At 38.9% G+C, this 20,636-nt stretch overlaps 1 protein-coding gene across 4 annotated transcripts in view; it reads left to right on the top strand.

Annotated features, from left to right (window-relative positions):
* Positions 1-20,636, top strand: part of Pla2g4a (phospholipase A2 group IVA) — a 272,464-nt gene that overhangs the window by 204,196 nt on the left and 47,632 nt on the right. For all 4 annotated transcript variants that reach the window (XM_052737131.1, XM_052737130.1, XM_052737132.1 and 1 more), the window contains 3 exons: positions 9,830-9,867; positions 11,250-11,391; positions 18,018-18,154. In XM_052737131.1, coding sequence (XP_052593091.1) covers positions 9,830-9,867; positions 11,250-11,391; positions 18,018-18,154 — 317 coding nt within the window. The remainder of the gene's footprint in view (positions 1-9,829; positions 9,868-11,249; positions 11,392-18,017; positions 18,155-20,636) is intronic.

Genomic DNA, 20,636 nt, shown 5'->3' with positions numbered 1-20,636 from the left:
ATTATTCTCTAGCATAGTTCATTTGACGGCATTCCCACCCAAAAACCCTTACAATTCTTCTTGTTTCACAGATATTAAAAATAAAAAACAGCAAGAGTAAAACTCTTTCAGTTGCATATTATGTAATTTCAAAATTCTGACATATTTGTCTGTGGACTGACAAGCAGCTTCCATATGCGGAGAATGTGAGTTCTTACGGAAGCCTGAAACTTGCCAAGTATTAGAGAGGCATGGGGGTCCATTTTTCCAGAACCCAATAATCTGTCTGAAAAGTAAGTAGTCATGTGTAACGTCCCGAGGAATATGTGAGGAGCTTGTGTGTCCCGCGTGACTTGCTTCATGACGAACAAGCAGCAGAGGACATGATGGGAAGTGTCCTCAGATTCTCATAAGGTTGGTAAAGAGGCAACAGGGAGCAAGTGAATAATCACTCAACACCAGCTAGTGATAAGTATCAGGAAGAAAATTCCACAAAGCCACCTAATAGAGCTGGGTGTGGTGGCACACGCCTATGTTGTGAGTGCTCGGGAGGCTGAAGCAGGAAGATAATGATTCTTGGGCCAGTGTGACCTACATAGGCAGATCGTATCTGGAAAAAGAAAAAAAGGGGGGGGGGGGGGCTGGAGAGCTAGCTCAGTGGGGAAAGGCTCCTGCTGTCGAGCCCAATGGCCTGGGTTTGACCTAAGAACCACCTGGTGGGGGAAGATAAGTAACTTCTCCCAGTGGTCCTCTCACCTTCACATGTAAGTGCTTGTGGCATATAGGGGAGACCACGTGCACACCCACATGCACACCACAATAAATAGATAAAACATTAACCAGCAACACCACCCTCCCAACCCTTCTGACAGCCTGACAGATAGCAGTTGGTTCATACAGGCAGGAAAGAAGACCCCTGTAAAGCATTCTAAGCCCCTCTCAAGGTTTTATTATGAAGTTTTTCCTACATAAAATGTCCAAGTATTTCTACAGTGAACAAGTACATATCTACCATCATGTTCTGAAGTTAACATTCTCCTGTTGCATATGCCTGCCTCATATTTCTTCATCTCTTCACTCATCCATCAGCAGATCCCTTCGGGTACATTTATAAACAGATGGCAGACAGCACTATGCTTGACTGCTAAGCACTTTAGTACATCACTCAGTACCATTCAGGATTTATGTATGATCATTTTAAGTGCCATGTGCCTAGTACAGAAAGTATGTGCCTAGGGTTAAAGGAATAAGTCACTCATTTATTAGTTCGCTCACTTTTTTTTTTTTTTTTACAAATGTGGTCCCATTCTGTAATTAACATTCTACACTGTGTTTGTTTGTCATCCATTCTCCATCTATTCACAAGTAACCACTGAACACCCAGTAATGTGCAGTCACTCTTTGGCTACTGATTTCAAACATGAGCAAACAAGCAAGCATCATTGTCCTTACGGAGCTAATATTCTGTGTAGTAAACCAGATGAAAAGCAAGTTACAACAGGGAGAAATGCTTCTGTTAGTGAGAGCTGCAAATGCTACACAAGCCAGGGAAGAAGAATGAAGGGGTTTGCATATGTGTGTAGTGAAGAGGGAGGGTAGCAAATGACACTCTAGAAAATGTGGCTGAGAAAGGAAGAGGCTCAGGGCAGAAAATATCCGAGGAAGGAAGACCCTGCCTATAGCTTCATTGTATTTTCCTAGGGTTCCAGGGCTGGGAATGTGCAGCAGTGTTGATAGGTGGAAGATTAGAGCTGTTAAGATGTGGGGCTTAGTTGGAAGTATGTCATTGTGGGTACTACTCTGGAAAGGGATTGATGCTGGCCATCCTTGGGGTTGAGGAATTGTTCAATGAACCCAGCTAATGCCTCCACACTTTCTGGTTCCCTGATTTTGATGTAATCTCTGGGTGTTTCAATTGTTTCCATACCATCTGTCATGAGGCCTTCGTGGGGCATCCTGATTTGGACTTTCAGCCTCTTAAACTATCTACACTCTGCAAATCTGTGTTCTTTATAACATACCTCGATACCATGGTTATAATAACAGTAAACTGACCAGTACAGTCTAGAAGCCCAGATTGTCTGGCAGGCTAAGTAACTGCTGGAAGGAGGATGGTTCCAGTACAGAGAAAGAAGAGTAGAAAGAGGGGCAAGAAGCTAGGTCCAAAAGGGACAGAAGACAGTATGTTCCAGCCATTGTTGGTAGCGGGGATATCCAAGGTTCAGCTCATCCTTGATGAAAAACATGGCCAAGCTAACTCACTCACAGAGTAGAGGACAGTTCTCATCAGAATGACCTCATGAACTGCCCATGGGAAGCCATCATCTTCGATGGGCACAGCAAGTTCAGGAAGCAGTTTCTAGCTAAGGATAATGAAGAGAGAATTGATGCATAAAGGAAGAGCAGGTTCAGTGGCTCAGAACCCAGCAGCACGCACAGGCGAGGTGGAAGAATTGATAAAGCATCTTCCAGTTTGAGCGGTGAGTCACTGCAGGTTTGTGCCCAGGTAATAGGAAACTGAGAGCAAACAAGGTTAGGTTTTTTTTGTCAGAAAGGGTTAGCAAGGAAAAAGTTAGCATGTAAGACATTGAGTGTCGAGACTGTTGTGAAAAAGGTGGATTCCCTAAGTGCTTCCCTGGAAAGTGACTAGAATAACAATGCAGTGGCAGACACAAGGAGAGCCTCTCTGTTATCAGCTCTAATGTGTAAGAGTTGAGTCAGGCAATTTCTTGGTAGGGGTGAGGGCTGTTGATTTGGAAATTGTTGTTGGAAATTCTTCCCTAGACTATGACTTATCATTCAACTTCCTCCAGAACACTGTGTTTTGAGGATAAAGTCAGGTTTAGAGCTGGGTCCAGTTTTTGGTGCGACTGGCGCTTTTCAAGTCATGGTTGGGTTGTACTGTTGTAGGTGGAACTTAGAGAGCACCGTATCTGTTACCCAAGAGCAGCTGGGACAGCCTGCATCTTGTCATCCTTGTCTCAGGGCCAGGGGCCTTTGGCTTGTTGGAGTTTGTGTTTTGTGACTGATTAGCTTGAGCGATGGCATCTACTCCTGATGTTCTACATCCTCATCTAGGAAGCAGGGTTACATCTAGTTCCCACCTCTGAGGGCTATGGTTATGGTTAAGCATGTTAATACTGAGAAATAGTATATGGTCCAGCAATCACCAGATGCATATTAGATATTCTCATTATAAATGTAACTGATCCAATTCAACTGAACATGAATCACATGCTTTATGGAACTGATTTAACCGGATATTAAACTTATTTGTTTGTCTTCATTGACCTAAAGGAACTTAGTATTGAAACACAGGTAGAGTTGAATTTAGCAAGTATTTGTTTTATAATGATTCAGACTACTCTAGTCACTTGTTCCTGAATTCATCAAATACAGTTTTTAGGTTATGATAGCCTATTTTTGTCCCAAAAGAACTACATCAGTGGTTCCTAATCTTCCTAAAGCTTCAACCCTTTAATCCAGTTCCTCATGCTGTGGTGACCCCAACCATAAGATTGTTTTCGTTGCTACTTCATAACTGTAAGTTTGCTACTGTTATGAACCATAATGTAAATATCTGTGTTTTCTGGTGGTCTTAGGTGACCCCTGTGAAAGGGTCGTTTAACCCCTAAAGGGTCAGGACCCACAGATTGACAGCCCCTGCTCTAGATCCTTCAGAAATTAGTTGGATCTGTGTAGACGAAGTAGCCCCCTTCAAACAAACCATGAAAATGCTACGGTTTGGAAGCCAGTCAGAGAAATTATATTTCTTTATTTCTCTAGATAAAGTATGTTTGTTTTGGCCAATGTTGGGGCCTCAGGTTTACACTATGCTTTCATTTTCTGTCTTTATTTGGAAGCTAGTATTATTGCTTAGAAATAGCCACATTTCATGCTTCTGTGGCATTTGTCTAATTTTGGCTGATTCTTTCATTGTTGTTTAGTCATAATTACGACTTGAAAATGAACTCTTTGGAAGAGGTAGTGGGTACAGCTTTAAAACAATAGGAGTTTGGGGCTTGAGTTCAGAATGCCGTTAGTGTCAGGGTGGTTTCATGGAAGAACTGTCTTGTGTAAAGTCAGAGACTCTTAAGTTAGGTAGTTCAGGAGACAAAGTGGAGTTTGGAGGAAAAGTCAAGATACTACAGAGGCCCAGATTGTGGTGTTCAGCAGAGTTTTCTGGCTGTACAATGTGTGCAGAAGTGATACATTTAGTAGAAGTCATACTTTTAAAATTGTAAATTATTTTCATTAAAAATAAACACTGGAGATGAAAATCAGGGCTTAGGCATGTTAGGTAAGACCTTTACCACTGAGCTGTAGGCACAGATTTTTAAAATTTACCATTTTCTTTGGTCAGTAGGAGGATAATACCAGTACCATTTCCATCCCACTGTACCACCAGCAGTACAGACAACCAGTGCTTTTCAGAGCACTTCTAAAGTGAGCTGGTGGGTTAGGTGCGTTCAGTGCAATTGCATTATGGTTCCTTTATCTTAATAGGTTTATCACAGTCGTACATTGATGACACAGTTTCATGAAAAGAGTATGGGAATCAGGGGCTAAGATCTTGTACTGGCTAGTTTTATGTCAACTTGGCACAGGCTAACGTCATCTGAGAAGAGAGAACCTCAATTAAGAAAGCACCTCCCTAAGATAAGGCTGCAGGCAAGACTGTAGGGCATTTTCTTAATTAGTGATTGATGAGAGAGGGCCCAGCCCGTTGTGGGTGATGCTATCCCTGGGCTGGTGGTCCTGGGTTCTATAAGAAAGCAGGCTGAGCAAGCCATGAGGAGCAAGCTAGTAAGCAGCACCCTTCCATGGCCTCCACATCAGCTCCTGCCTCCAGGATTCTGCTCTGTTTGATTTCCTGCTCAGTTTGATTTTTTTGCTCTGACTTCCCCCAGTGATGGACGTGCAAGCTGAACTTACACTTTCCTCCCTGAGTTACTTTTGATTATGTTATTTCATCACAACAATAGTAGCCCTCACTAAGACAGATGTAAAAAATTTCAGACAGTCTTTATGCAGGGTATAGTAAAATGTAGGTCAAATAATTCCTGGCTTTAAGACAGAATGCCTTTTATTTTGGGCTACTAGCAATAGACACCAGGGTGAATCTTCTCATATCTCCACAATAGATAACTTGAATTACAGGGTATTTTAGAATATTCCTGCATTCTTGGGCCCTGTTTTGGGCAGTAAGTTCTATCAAGGGAGTATAACATAGTCAGCTACAAGCCGTAATGTAGTACCTAGCCACAAGTGTTTGAAGAATTTTATTTATGTGAAAGGCTGAAAACCTGGGAATCCCTTAGACAATAATAATGAAAACAGCAAACTTTAACAGACAAAGCTAGAGAGACCAAAGATTACCACAGAGAGAAAAATGGCTTGCTGGCAGTGTTCTAAGAAACTTTGGTTATTGTATGAAAGCTACTTATTAAAGCGCTCTTCATAATTCCTACTGGTGTCCACATTTGGTAAAAGACTAAGTTGAGGAATTGTGAGATCATAGGGAATAAAGAAGAACAAGCCACAGGAAAAAACAGCATAGTTTCTTCATCTTTAAAGATCGCCTAGGGTATACTCTGGACGACAATTGTCCCACTTTCTTGAGTCACAGAAGATTCCTGGTAGGAAATACTAATTCTATGTTAGTCAAGTTTTATACATTAGAAATGGTATTTATGAGTGTCCCCTTGTTGTGTCTACTTCACACTGGCGGAGTTGCAGTCCCCAGTCTTCACCCAGAACACCGTTTGTTGTCACATTCCTATTTTCTTCTTCACGGGATGGAATTACAGGCAGGCTATGACAGCCCGGTTCTTAGTAAAAGTGACTCTGACCTTCAGTTTTTCATTTGGTTATCGTGCACGGGTCATGTAAATACAGAGACACTGAAAATATCATTGTCGTTTCTTTGACAGAGGTAAACAGTTGCTGAGTCAGTGTGACAGTCATTTGCCTTTGTTTCTGCCTAGAAGAAGTAAATGAGAATGAACAAGCTAGGGCCCAGAATTTGAAATTAATGATTTTTTTGAAAGGAAACAATACACATATTAAAATATGGATACTTGACTACATGATCTTTTCATTGTAATAGCTTAGAATTACCCCTTTGTTACTAGATACCATATATACTGTTTGAGCTCCATTCTTTCAACATATTCAAGAGAACCAGTGGCTTAGGTACATTTAAAATTACGTTAAAGTCTGAAATGTATTCTTTTAAACAGTAGTTTCTCTACCCCAGTTCTGTTTACTTACTCTGACTGAACATGTTCCATGGTAGATGTCAAAAATTCTTCTACACTGTGGAATGCAAAGAAGAGGTTTTTGTTTTCCACAAGAATGCATAATTAGTGCAGTCTGGTTCTGTAATTCTTAGAGGAATTGGAGTTCTAACTTGTTCTGGCCCCTTGTGATGAATCATGGGTTTGGGGGGGCTGCCTGGGAGATTTGGTCCCCCTTCTTTCTAACACTCTGACCTACAACATGGAAGAGGCTCCCAATGAAGAACCATTTGCAGTGTGTGGGAAGAAGCTTCAGTCATTGTTGAATGCCTCACAGGAAGTACATATTTTTGTGGCTGTTTTAGGTGAATGACATGTTCCAGGTAAAAGATGTAGAGATTGTGAGTATCACGTTTCCCAGCAAGTCTGAACATACTGCACTGGGGTGGGGGAGGGAGGTGCAGGTGAAACTTCCTTCTGAGCTTCTGGTCCACTTGGGCAGCACAAGGAGTGAGTGTCTGATCCATGATGAGAGCCATAGCAGCACATCCTGAGACCTCCTGGGCTTGCTCTTATTCTGCCTTTCCCTTAAGAGTCTTGCCCTCTGCCTAGGATCAGAATATCTTAAGAAATACTGATGAACATGAATAGAAAAGGTATTCTCCTGGGAACACAAATACAGCCGTAAACATGGCATAGCCAATTTTGGTTTTGTTTATTAAATCATTGGAGCAGTGAGGCACTGGATACCTTCAAGCATTGGATATTTTAATATGTTAGTTGGTTCAGGACCTGCCAGTTATAATTCAGCTTTTTATTAAATATTGACTCTCGTGAGGTATACATTGAATTAGAGCTTTATAAGATAGTTCATTTCCTGTCCATTTCTTCATAAAAGTTTGGCCCTCTGGAGAGAAATACATTAAGCCTAATCTCATTTTAGTGGAAACTTTTATGTATTGTTTTGGAAAAACAGTATACACCCAGGTATGGTGGGACATAGCTGTAATTTCAAAGCTCTGGAGCTGAGGCAGAATATTTACCAGTTTTAGGTCAGCCTAGGTTTTATAGTGAGACCTTGTCTCAAAACAAACAAACAAACAAACAAACAAGCAAACGACACCCAAAAGCAGCAACAACTATTAAACAAAATTTGTGCGGCCTCTGCCTGATTAGTCTTACTAAATAACCCTGATAATACTATTCAGTGTAAAATCTTTTTCAAGTTCCCTGTGAGAAAGTTTCTGGTTGAAATTTCCAAGTTGGAAATTAGGCATAATGTACTGGGAAGTGGTCTAGGCACTGTTCCCATTGATAAATGACAATTATTTTATAGCCTGTCACTCTTGATTTACAATGAAACACAATTTATCTGATCATGTGTAATTCCTGTTGTCCTAGAATTTTTAGAATATTTTTTATCAGCTGTAAAAGTAATGTCTATATCTTCTGTCATAAATTAAGAATTATAAAGTTTGGCAGAAAACTATTCTTTGGGTCAGATTATCCCATAATTTTATCTCTATTAATGATTGGATATTTTTTGACAGGACAAGATTATCTGATATACTTCACATAATATGAGCATTCAACACATATTCATTAACTACCCATCAGTTCCAAATACTCTCCTGTGAACTATTAATAGAAACCTATTGAAGTTCAGTGCGCCGTGAGACATATGTTTATCCAGATTTTGCTATCTTTTCCTTATAAAGCCCGTACTGAGACTCATCTATGAACTTACTTTTAGCCTTTGAGAAGCTCCTGCTCTTTTGTCTTCTCCTCACACCCTGAACCCCAAAGGTAACACATCTGATGATCTCTGGCATTTTTCGATGGTTCTAAACTCATGCCCTTCACATTTCAAAAAGCATATTGTAGATCTACTCTAGAGTAGTGATCAAGCAGTCACTCCAATCTATGTTCTTATGGTAACTGGTATAATAAAAGCAATAGCATGATTTTAAAATTATACAGCAGCTTCCAGGACATTTTCCAATTGGTTCTTATAATGGTCTTATTCAGTACTGATGTTATCAGTACTAATGTCAGAGGTCTTTCAATAGAGCAGAGATGTACTTTCTGGAAAGGCATCTTTTCGTGCATATTTGCTCTGTGAATATTAGCCACTCCCTTTCAAGTTAAATGAAACTTGTCTGGTTGACAGGATGCAGTCTTGTTGGCTCGCAAATACCCTTGAGAAAGTAAAATCCAGATTCTCCCTGTTGCATTGGTAGATGTTTCACAGAGCCTGGATCTGGGTACCCAGTAGGCATGAGTGTCCATTTCCACCCAACTTGTTACACACATGTACATGTGAACTGACACCAAGTCTTTCTTTAGTTTCTTGCCTGTGGTGGACATTGAATCTGAAACCTTAAGCAACTTGCGAACAGTGCTCACAACAGTAGTGTTGCCTTATTTTGTATCTCAGCCATTTTTATGTGTTATGACTAATAATCATGGAACTGAGTACTTTATTTCAGTGCAGGAAGAAAACAACAAGGCAGAGGCATTACTTGATTTTTTTTTTAAAGAAATTACAATTCTTTGACAGCTTCATTTATGTATATAATGGATTTTTAAAATTTCACCCCCATCTCATTCCCTCTCTCATCTCCCTTCCACTCCTTCTGGAACACCTTCTTTTTCTTCCTATTTTCATTTTCTTTGTTTGTTTTTGTGAGGCACTGAGTTTAATGAGGGTTGCTTGCATGAACATGGCTAAGTAAGAGTTTATTCACTCCAGCATGGGTACTTACCCATGGCTCTTGAGGAAAATGTTTCCCACCCTCCAGCAACCATTAACTGATAGTAACTCCTCAGGAAGGGGTGGGGTCTAACGAGTCCCTCCCTTATCTGTGATGGAATATTAAGGGGTTTCACCTTGTGCAGGTCTTGGACAGGTAACCATAGCTTTGGTGAGTAAGTGCAGTGGCCATGCAATGCACAGAAGATGGTGTTTCATAGCACTCTTTCCTATGCTCTGGCTCTTATATTCTTTCCAACTCCTTTTCTTTGATGTTCCTGAGACTTGAAGTGGGTAATATAAATGTTCCATCCTGAGTTGAGCACTCAACACAGTCACTTATTTTCAGTACTTTGACCAGTCATGGGTCTCTGTGTTAACTGTTGCCCACTGCAAACAGTAGCTCCTCTGACCAAAGCTGTACAGGAGCACTAATCCATGCATAGAAACACATATTTAAAAGGTAGTTTGACACCCTGTCCACTTAGTGAGACAACAGTAGTAGGTTTTACCCCAGGGCCTATGACCTCCCCAGCTTTTGACCAGGATTACAGCACCAGGCATGAATTCCTTTTTGTGGACTGGGCCTCAAATTCAATTAGAAAGCAGTTGATTACCACCATAACAGTCACACCACTAATGAGGCAGAAGCAATTTAGTACTTGCTAAAATAATTTATCATGCAGAGTTATGTAATAACTAACAAAAATCGACAGACTTGTCTATAAAGAAAGATTGGCTTTTCTTTTTGTTCCTTTTTATTTGTTTAATCTGTCTTTCAAATTTCATTTTGCCTGTTTGCATTATATCAAGAATATCTGTTTTATTACCTCATCTAGTTAATATTTTCCTTTTATAGGTCACTGAAATGATTCTGGAAATGTCTCTTGAAGTTTGGTAAGTTCATTTATTTAATCAGATAAAGAATATTGGAAGTGATATTGTTAAAGAGAATACTTTATGTGTGAAATAATTCCTGAAGCTTTGAATACATAGCAATATCATAATAATCCCCTTCAGCTATCTCCTCACTTACAAAATCCAAAAAGCAGAGTTGTAATATTTTCTTACTTTTCCAGTAGTTTGGAAGCTGGATTGTAGTTGTCAGAATAAATGCTTGCTTTCAAGGGCCCTTCTTCTAGGAACATATCTATTCCCATGGAAATAATTGTAGTCTTTAAAGCCCGTGATTGGCCACTGACAGTGTGTAATAATTTCTTCCGTAGCTTTCACAATGCATTATACTTGATGTGGTTTTTAGTTGGTGTGAGTTTCAGAGAAATTGTTGCTGCCGCTATTAAAAAGGAGTATAAATAAGGGATTCAAATGTCTTTTAGATGGCCCTGCATTTGTGGTTATCTGGAGTTGTGTTGTTTGAAGCGCTTCCCTTTTGGGGGGAGTCCTCCATTAGACAAAGGAACTTATTCAGATAATATTTCTGCAAGCATCTTCCCTGGGAGTTAAGCACTTTGTGATGTTAGTGGGTGTTAGATGTGAGAGCGGTGGGGATGCAGGAAGAGGGGAAGAATTCCTGACCACCTAAGCTTGTAAAGTACTGTACCAAAGCCACAAACAGTCTTCTGTTTTGAAGTCCTGCTGAAAGTCTTCACTGTCCTAATATACCATGTGAATTGGCCACTTTCCTTTTGTCATGATACAGTACCAAGGCAACTTACAGAAGAGAGTTTATTTGGGGTTTATGGTTCGTGATGGGGGTGCAGAGGCACCAGGTGGCAGGAGGCAGAAGCAGCATCTGAGAACTCATATCCCTATCTATAAGCAGAAAGTAGAGAACACAGTGGGAGTGGTGTGAAAGCTCACAGCTGCCCCTGGTGACTTACTTTTCCCAGCATGGCCACACCTCGTAATCTTCCAAAGAGACACCAAATGGGAATCAAGCATTCAAGTCTACGCCTTATGAGGGACATCTCATACAAACCACTCCACAATGTATTGGAGACTGTTTACTCATTTATTTTACCTAAATATTACTTTCTTTGAGAAAATATTTTTAATTTGTTCACATCTGAATACATTTTGCTAATCCTCCCCCTGCCTTCTGTTTCTAGTCCAGTCTTAGATCACTGCTTGCCACAGGGCACATAACTGTTTTAAGATAGCTATCATTTTGTGCTAGTGTTTAAGATTGCTTCCTGGGAATGGTTCGAGGAAAGCAATCAGCATGTATTAATGAAGCTTTGAGCGACCTCAGAGGTGGAATACTGTAAAACAAGGCTTCTGGGAACACTGGTTCATTGACCTCTCTGTTTCTATCATAGCTCATGCCCAGACCTACGGTTCAGCATGGCTCTGTGTGATCAGGAGAAAGCTTTCAGACAGCAGAGGAAAGAGAACATAAAGGAGAACATGAAGAAACTCTTGGGTCCAGAAAAGAGTGAGGGGCTATATTCCACACGTGATGTGAGTTGGGAAATTTTAAATGTCATTACAGTCTAATGATAATTTTTTTAGTATTTTCTTCAAATATATCCCTCAATATGAGCATTATCTCTTCAGCTTTTGAGGGAGGATAAGTGGTTCAAAAATGAAAAGACTTTGAGGATGTCCAACTCAACACTGATCTTACTTGGTAATAGTTGTCAGCTTTAGTAGTTATTTCTAATTTGACTTTAAAAACAATGTTAGTGCCACAGAAAAGCTGAGCAGAAAACAGACAGTTCCCCTAATGCTTTTCATTCACACATGTGTATAACATACTAGTCTTAGAACAAAACCAAAGGGATGCGTGCATGCGTGTGTGTGTGTGTGTGTGTGTGTGTGTGTGTGTGTGTGTGTGTGATATTTAATATGGAAATTGGCTCATGTATATACTGAAAGTTGAGAAGTCCTATGATATGCTGTCTATAAGGTAGAAAACCAAGGAAGACAGGGATTCAATTTAATCTGCATCTGAAGGATTTGATGCTGTGACTATGAGTCCAGGGCTGTAGGCCTAAGGATTAGAATTGCTGGGGTGCTGGGATGGTGGTATTGGTATCATGTCTCAGAGACCCAAGGCCTGAGAACCAGCAGTATAGACATCCAAGGGCAATAAGACATGAATCCATATCAAGCCATGACTGTTCACATAAAGGACAGAAGGTATTTTTTATGGAGTCCACTGATTCAAACACTAGTCTTGGAAATCACCCTCAGAGATGCATGCAGAAATACTGTTTTATTAATCTGCTGTCTGGGTATCCTTTGACCCAGTAGTGTTAACAGAACATTTATCATCACATTCTTGGACTGTTAATACTCCATATCAGAGCAGTACACTTGTTAGCATCAATGAACTTAACAATTGTTGCAAAATTGCCCAAGTCCATAGTTTATGTGAGGGTTTGCAATGAATGTACATTTTATGAGTTTTGAGAAACGTCCAATAACCCATATCTACAGAATTGGGGGATAGTTTTGTTGTCTTGAATATCCATTGTTTTCCACCTGGTTCATTCTCCCTCTCACATAACCTCTGACATCCACTTATCTTCCTTCTTTCCTCATAGTTTTACCTGTTTCTAGAATCTTATACAGGGGCAGTCAGATAATGTGAAGTCTTTTCAGATTGGATTATTTCACATAATAATAATAATGGAAATTCAGCTCACTCCATATCTTTTCACAGTTTAACAGTTTTGTCACTTTTTTTTTTAGCACTTTAGAATAATTTATGTTCTCTAGTACAGTTTTAAAAATTTCCCCTTTATTTTTATTTTATGTGTTTGGGTGTTTTGTCTGCATGTGTGTCTCCTATGGAGAAGAGAAGAGGGTTTCAGATCCTTTGGGTCTGGAGTTAGAGAGGGCTGGGAGCTGTCGTGTGAATTCTGGGGATTGAAACCAGGTCCTATGGAAGAGCAGCCAGTGCTTTTTTTTTTTAACTGCTGACCCATTTCCCCAGTCCCTAATACATTATTTTTTTTTAAATAAGGCGTACAAGTATTAACCCTTTTTAGAAAAACACTCTCAAGAGATGTATACAGAAATAAGGTTTTCCTAGTTAGCTCAACAACATGACTTAACTGACTTGAGTTGCACATTAAAAGAGGAGATAAAAATATGTTTCAAATTCTTCATATTTCAGAGCAGAGAGCTGCAAAATAACATCTAAAATTGACCAAGTAGTAAAAAAAAAATGACATCTATTTATAGAGAGTTTAGAATAAAGTGAGAACAGTTATTGATATACAATATTTGAATTTTACTTTAACATTTTTCTTTGTTTAAATTACAGTGAATATTCAGTAATACATTTTATAACCTTTTTGGATGATCTATTGTAGCTGAAGTTTTCCTGTGTCCCAGCCTGCCAGCAGTCGGGACAAATCTCTCCCACTAGTGTCCCATAAGTAAACACACAGAGGCTTATATTAATTAAACTGCTCAGCCATTAGCTCAGGCCTATCATTGACTAGCTCTTACATTTAAACTAACCCATAATTAGCTCTTACATTTAAACTAACCCATAATTCTTATTTATATTTAACCACATGGCTTGGTACCTTTTCCCAATTCTGCCTTCATATCTTGCTTCTCATGGCGGCGGCTAGCAGCATCTCCTGACTCAGCCCTCCTGTTCCCAGAATTCTCCTCTCTTTGTCCCACCTATACTTCCTGCCTAGCTACTGGCCAATCAGCACTTTATTTATTAACCAATCAGAGCAACACATTCACAGCAGATATCCACAGCAATCTGTCCTTTCATTTGCTTATCTATCTATCTATCTATCTATCTATCTATCTATCTATCTATCTACCTATCATCTATCTGTCTGTCTGTCTATCTATCATTATCTACCTAATACACCCCATGTCTCTGTCTTCCTCTCTATTTACCCATCTATCTTTAGAAATGAAATCTATGAAAATAAATTGCTGCAATGATGAAATCTTTTAGTGAAAGAACAGCAATTCTTGGCTTATTTCACTTATTTCATGAGGTTTTTCCCGGAACTGAGTATTTTAAGTATTTTAACATAATTTTATTCCTTAAATTCATAAATATGCACACTTTCATACACACACACACACACACACACACACACACACACACACACACACACACGGTTTCAATATTATTGCAAATTAAAGGCAAAGTGCACTTGGAAACAAGACATAGCGACCGAGGAAAGGCACCTGATAAACACCCATGTGTCACAAGCGATGGCAGGTTTCCAGCTATGTCTTCAAGGTGTCATGAGATGGGAAGCTGGCTGCTGATGCTGACGTGGCTTTGATTACTGTGAAGCCAACTATCTGTAAAATACAGCACTGCTTCCGAGGGATTTCTGCCAGGAAGAAAAGTGAAGCCTCCACTTAAATTTCTGTTTCAAAAAAATGCAGAGAACTAATTCTTTTCTTATGTTGCATCTTCTTTGTTACCCTGGCAGATCTCTTGAGGAATTTATGACAGGTTATTATGTTTGGTTACTAGTATTTGGAGGAACTGCCTTCTTACCATATTACTCATTTTCCCCCACCATTTACTTTTAATGCAGGCAACACACCTTTCACTAGTAATTCTACAACTTCTTTTTGTTTCCATCTTTGTTTGCTGTTGTTAGACCATTAGGGCCTAGAAATTATATTTCAAGCTTGTTCTGATTTCTGTCCTCTATCACTGACTGAGACAACTATGTTAGCTTCTGGAGAAGATAAAAGTTCTTCTTACCCAAGGTTCCTTACTGAGTTCAAAGTCTTGTTTGGACAAGAGATATTTAAGCAAGTTAAACTAATGATGTATTAAGTTAACAGATGTGATGGAGGACACTGGAATTGGTGGGAAGGTGGGAGAGTACTGACCAGGCCATGTGGAATGAACTTGCTGGAATGCAAAGGAGATTCTCTAGGTTCATGGTCATCTCTGTCCCTCAGAAGACCTTGACTCAGAATCCCAGGCTCCCTATTTGCTGTTTAGTTATTTGCAGCAATTTTATTTTTCACTCCAGCTCTTCCATTATTCTATTCACAGCTAATAACTTGGCTCCTAATCAAAGGCAAATTAAAGTCAAGAGATAAGAGATCCATAAATCTTTCTCTTCTAAGTTTTGGCTGTAAGGTTGACACATGCCGTCCATGCTTTTCCCTAGTAGTTTCTCTCCTACTTCAATGAGGAGATTTCCTTTTCTTTCAAATGTGGATCCACAACAGACACACATCACAAGCCCTTCTTAGGAACCATAGTATGTTAATTATCTAGTCCTTCCAGTCCCCTCCCCACCTATGTTGTCAGCTTCCACTTGACTACAGATATTTTATATAAAAATATACCAGTACCAGATCAAGCAGCCCACAAGTGTCTTAACCTCAGTTCCAGGAGATCGAATGCCCAATTCTGCCCTCCACAGGCACTCACACGTCACACACACACACACACACACACACACACACAGAGAGAGAGAAGACATTAGATAATATTAAATAAGTTTTGTTAATTTTCTTGGGATCAATAATAATATAATTTGGTACTACATTTATGAAAACAACATTTCATTTTAGAGTTGACATAAAAATATTTGGTTTTGAAAAAAAGTCATATTGCAAATACTTTAACTCAACTAATTAACTAATTTGGTAGAGGTAAATGATAAAGTGTTAGTGCTTGTCAAATCTATGTAATGGGTGTGTGTAAATCATGTTATTGTCATACTTTTTACTATTTGAATTTTTTAAATAAAAATAATTATTTAAAAATGTAAAAAAAAAAAAAAAAAAAAAAAAAAAATATACACATGCTCTTCACAGCCCACTTGGCATCCTTTCATGCTTCAGGCCTCTGCCTTCCCTGTTTTATTGCATCAGTCTCATGACAATTAGATGCCGACAGCGTCTCACTCCATCTTTCCCGACCACTAGCTGCTGATGTCAGATGACGTCAGATGATGTCAGATGTCCTTCTGGCATTGGAGACATTGCTCCTTCACCTTGTAACTTCTCCTTTATCATGGGTCTTTGATTTTCTTATCTAATCTCTGTATTTCCGTCTTTGATTTCATCACTAATGAGCCTCTTGGTATCTCCATCTCAGCGCTCCTGACACTGAGAGCAACATCACTGTTGTCTGTATCTCCTCTTGTCCTCCTTGCCATTTTCTGTCTAACCAGAATTCAGAGTGACATTTTCAAAACATGAAGTTGATTGCATTAAGCTCTTCTTTTGCATTTAAAAGTACATTTTTTTCAGAATCTACCATGATTGTACCTAAAAGTGCTACAAATATTCATTTGATGTCTTCTTTCTCCATTAGAATATGTTTGATGAAGGCCACGCAGTGTCTGTGATGTCTACCTGTGTCTTTACAGTCTCTAGCATAGCTCCTAAAAATACTCAGGAAATATTTTATGTTCGTCAGAGAATAGAGTTAGGTAGTAGTTGACATGGTTAAGGTTTCTAATAGTCTAAGAATTTGTGGTTCCCATAGACTCCAAGGTCTAACCATCACAAAAGACAGTTTTCCCATGGCCCTGTGTCAGGCCTCACTAAGGAAACAGACCAATACAGTGCGAATCTATGTGGAAAGATGTTCATTTTAAGAAACTGGTTCATACAATTGTAGAGACTAGAAAGTTCAAACCTGCAGCATGGGCCAGCAAGGCCCAGGCCCAGGAAAGCTGATGGTTCGAAGTCTAAAGGAGGTGCTATACAGTTCCTTCCTGATCTTAGCAGCCCATCACCAAGGGAAAAGTTACTCAAATTAGAGACATTCCACCTTGCTTATCAGATTTGAACTCCACAGCAACAATGATGAAAGAGAAAGCTATAGTTTAAAGAAATTACTTCAAGTAGACACATAGGGTGTGCAAAATGGCAGCTGATTTTGAAGGGCACCAACATGGTGAAAGCCTAAATCCACTTAATACAGACAAGAAGTGGCATGTTTCAGAAAGATTTCTGTCCCAAATGATGAAAAAACAATTGTTGTTATTGTTGTTGTTGTTTTAGAATATTTGGAACCATAAATTCAGAGCTTTCTTCTCTAAGGAAGAAAAATAATAGTATTTGTTAGCCCATGCATCAAGGAGATTAAATCAAAACACAGGATTTTTGGTAAATGAAAGTTCATTTCCTGTAATCCTACGAGAAAGTATGTGAAATATTTCTTGACGTATTTACACGCAAATATTAATGATGCTATGTCCAAATACAACCTAAAAACTTTTTAACAGCATTTCTTATCTGATTCTCTTCAAATAGCATCCAGGACTAACAGATACACACATTATTACTCTGAATGCTATTTCAGAATGACTGTTCAGAACACTATTTTAGTATCCAAACTTACTCCTCATATACTGCACAGAATTGTGCTGATATTATTTGATGTTATAGATGCATATGAAACACAGTTTGCCTACACATCTGGGAATTTCTCTCAATGAATATATCTCCCTTTTCTGTAACAATGCCAAAGAGGAAAAAGCATGGCTTTTGATGTGAATTGTACCTTAGTTTCTTTCTCGGTTGTACTAATTATTAGCCGTCTGTGTATTGTGGGTGCTTCACTTCTTTCAAATGGAAATAAAAATGGCTTCTGATCACATGCCTTACTCCTGCCCCTCGCTTCAGATCTGTCACCAAATGTTAAAGATTCTCTCTGTAAATGTTTGTACCTTGGAAGCAAACTGTTTGCTCAACTGACAGATTACTTCTGTCAGACTGACAGAAGGAGCATTATTCTTTTTACACCTTTCAGAATATCTGAGGGACCAAATGAAACAGTGTCCCTGAAAGCAAGCTACAGACTACAACAGACTGAACAAGCATAGAGCTTTGCTATGGTGGTTGTTATTATAACTGTTACTGAAATAGTATCTGATTCCCATCTGACTTTGATTCTTGGTTTTTAAAATGAAACACTTCTTTAAAAACATTAAATATACAAAATAAAATGAATAAGCATGCACAAGAAAATTAAATATGGCCAACATGTGAGTAATATATGTTTCTTTATATTAAAGTGAAATGTTTTTAACTTTAGAGTTGGAACTGAAAATAAATTAATTTGTGGGTTTTGTTGTTTGTCCAATCTCTGTGTTGCTTCATTCCAGGTCCCTGTGGTGGCCATTTTGGGTTCAGGTGGGGGTTTCCGGGCCATGGTGGGATTCTCTGGTGTGATGAAGGCACTGTATGAATCAGGGATTTTGGACTGTGCTACCTACATTGCTGGTCTTTCAGGCTCCACATGGTTAGTATACATTTTTAATTTATTTGAATTTTATTTCTCTAAAGGTTTATAATTTATCTAACTCAAACATTAGGAAAGGGCAATTTAACAAAATTGAATCTGAACTTTAAATTACTGAAATCTTTCCTTCTGATGCCACAATCAGCTTAAGAATGTCTTATTATAATAAACATTTGTATTTAGTTAAAACTTTGGCCATCCGTTTACTCTTTAAAGCCTGTTTTGGTGACAATTGTAGTTAGGACATAAAATAAAAGGCTAGCCTAGTTGAAGATAATTTTAGATAAATATGACAGTAGTGGAATAGCATACTCCACCCATAATTAATTTAATCTTCCTATAATTTGCTGATTTGGAGTCCTTCAGAAAACATGTCTAAGTCTATATGATTCACTAGGTATTCATCTTCCTCTTTAGGGCAAATAGGAAAAATTGCAAGATGTTGTAGACTACAGAAGAAAGAACATGTCTCTGGGCAGCACAAATGCAGGAGGTCTCATTGGTTGCTGTCTAACAAAATATTAAACTAGTTCTTTAATACATTTAAACTCAGTGTGCCTAATCCATACCAGCACATAGAAAAATCAAATCAATGGCTGAGCTGTGGTGGCGCATACTTTTAATCCCAGGACTCGGGAAGCAGAGGCAGGTGGGTCTTTGAGTTTGAGGCTATCATGATCTACAGAGTGAGTTCCCAAGATAGCCAGGGCTTCACAGAGAAACCCTGTCTCGGACCACCCTCTCAAAAAAAACCTGAATTCCCTCAAAGAGAAAAATCAAATAGATGGTCTTCTTCAGATGTCTCAAATGAGAGAACATCGCCTCATTACAATATGTCTGCTTCTGACCTAGAAGTCTGGTTTGGTTACTGGGCCATGGCAAAGTTCATGTGTCACATTGTTGTAGTTTACATGTTCAACATTTTTAAAGTGTCATTTTAAAGTGCCGTTTTATCCCGTGAGGTGGGTATTAGTTTCATTTTTTTTTTTAACTAAAGAAAATTTGACTCACAGGCCAACTGACTTGTTCATCACTAGATAGACCAGTTTTAAGGTCCATATTCTAACATTTTTTATACTAAATCATCATCTTCCCTTAGAGAGGTATATGTATGATATGATGTTAGTACCGTGTTCTAAGCAATTGAGCTAACCGGCTACTTCTTCTATATTATGTAGAGTTTCCAATGTAGATAATCTAGAGTTGCTAAAAAATATTTTTTTCCTAAATATTTTGAACCAGATTCTGTAGTTGAATAGCCAATAACTCAGGGCTACATTTGCCACCTTCATTGTGCCCTCAACATGATTTATGTCTTCTGAAGACAGGGTGTAACCTGTCATTATTCTTCCCCTGGAAGGGAGGAGCATGCACCTGCCTGTTTAATGAGTAATGTGGTGAGAATGCTTGGACCCTTTTGTCCAATCTCTTACTAATAATTTTATTATTTGCCTCCGCATTGTTTTGTTCACTCAATATTTAGTTGATTCTTGTGGCCCTTGCTGAGTACAGCAAGAGGTCTCTTTTCTTAAACACATCCAATAAACGATGTCTAGCCCTTGAGCACCAGGGTAGAATTGTGTATTTGTTACATGGATTAGACCTGTAGTCATTTCCTTTGTCATAGATTTGGGCAATATCTTCTTACATGCTTTTCTCAGGAACCGAGAATAAGTCCCATGAAATGTAAGAGAGTTTTAAATTTGTCCACACTTTCATACAGACATGATGTCTGCTCTACCTTCCCCCCTTAAATATTAGCTTTATCATTTTTATTTCATTTCCATGAATCACCCTTGATCTTTAAATTGTTCTAATAAATGTTCACTCACTGACCATTCCATGTTTCCGTTGGTTAGTACATACTTTCCTTGATTTCTTCTGGTGGAATTAGGAGCTAAGGACTGTGATAATCACACAAACTGTCTTTTAAGGTTCTCCTCATCCTCTCCGATGGCTCTTTCCTCCACGTCACCATTCACTACTTACACTGCTTCTCTCCTTGATGCCAGGTTTTCTTCGTAACCTCCCTCTTGCCAAATTATATCTGCATGGCACGCTTTGGTGATTCCACAAATCCACCTGACTACCTGAGATGTGGTAACCAATAGTTGAATTTGTAGAATCCTGAGAACAGCAAAACGTGACGGACCAAAGAGGAGGACGAAAACTAATAGAAACAGCGAGAGAAAGCCTGAGAGAGGAGAGTCAAGTGAAAGATGGGTCCCAGAGGCCAGGGATGACGAGAGCTCTGAGAATCAGCCTAGGTTGAGTTTGGAAAATGTTTGTGGTTTTAATTAGGAATCATCAACTTAAGTTAATAAAAGTTATTTCAGTCATGAAATTACATGAACTGAAAGCAGAAATTCAAATATGGCAATGTGAAACCTGAAAAAAAAAACACATGTAAGAAAGAAAAAATAGTCAGTGTTTGAGGACACTATGGGGCTTGCCTGTTTGGTTTTTCAAATTTAAGAGACTG

This window comes from Peromyscus californicus, unplaced genomic scaffold, assembly GCF_007827085.1.
Source record: "Peromyscus californicus insignis strain IS unplaced genomic scaffold, ASM782708v3 Scaffold_14__1_contigs__length_90479793_seg_2, whole genome shotgun sequence".
NCBI classification, from domain to species: domain Eukaryota; kingdom Metazoa; phylum Chordata; class Mammalia; order Rodentia; family Cricetidae; genus Peromyscus; species Peromyscus californicus.
The sequence above is the reverse complement of the archived record's forward strand: the minus strand, read 5'-3'. Positions and strand labels throughout refer to the sequence as shown.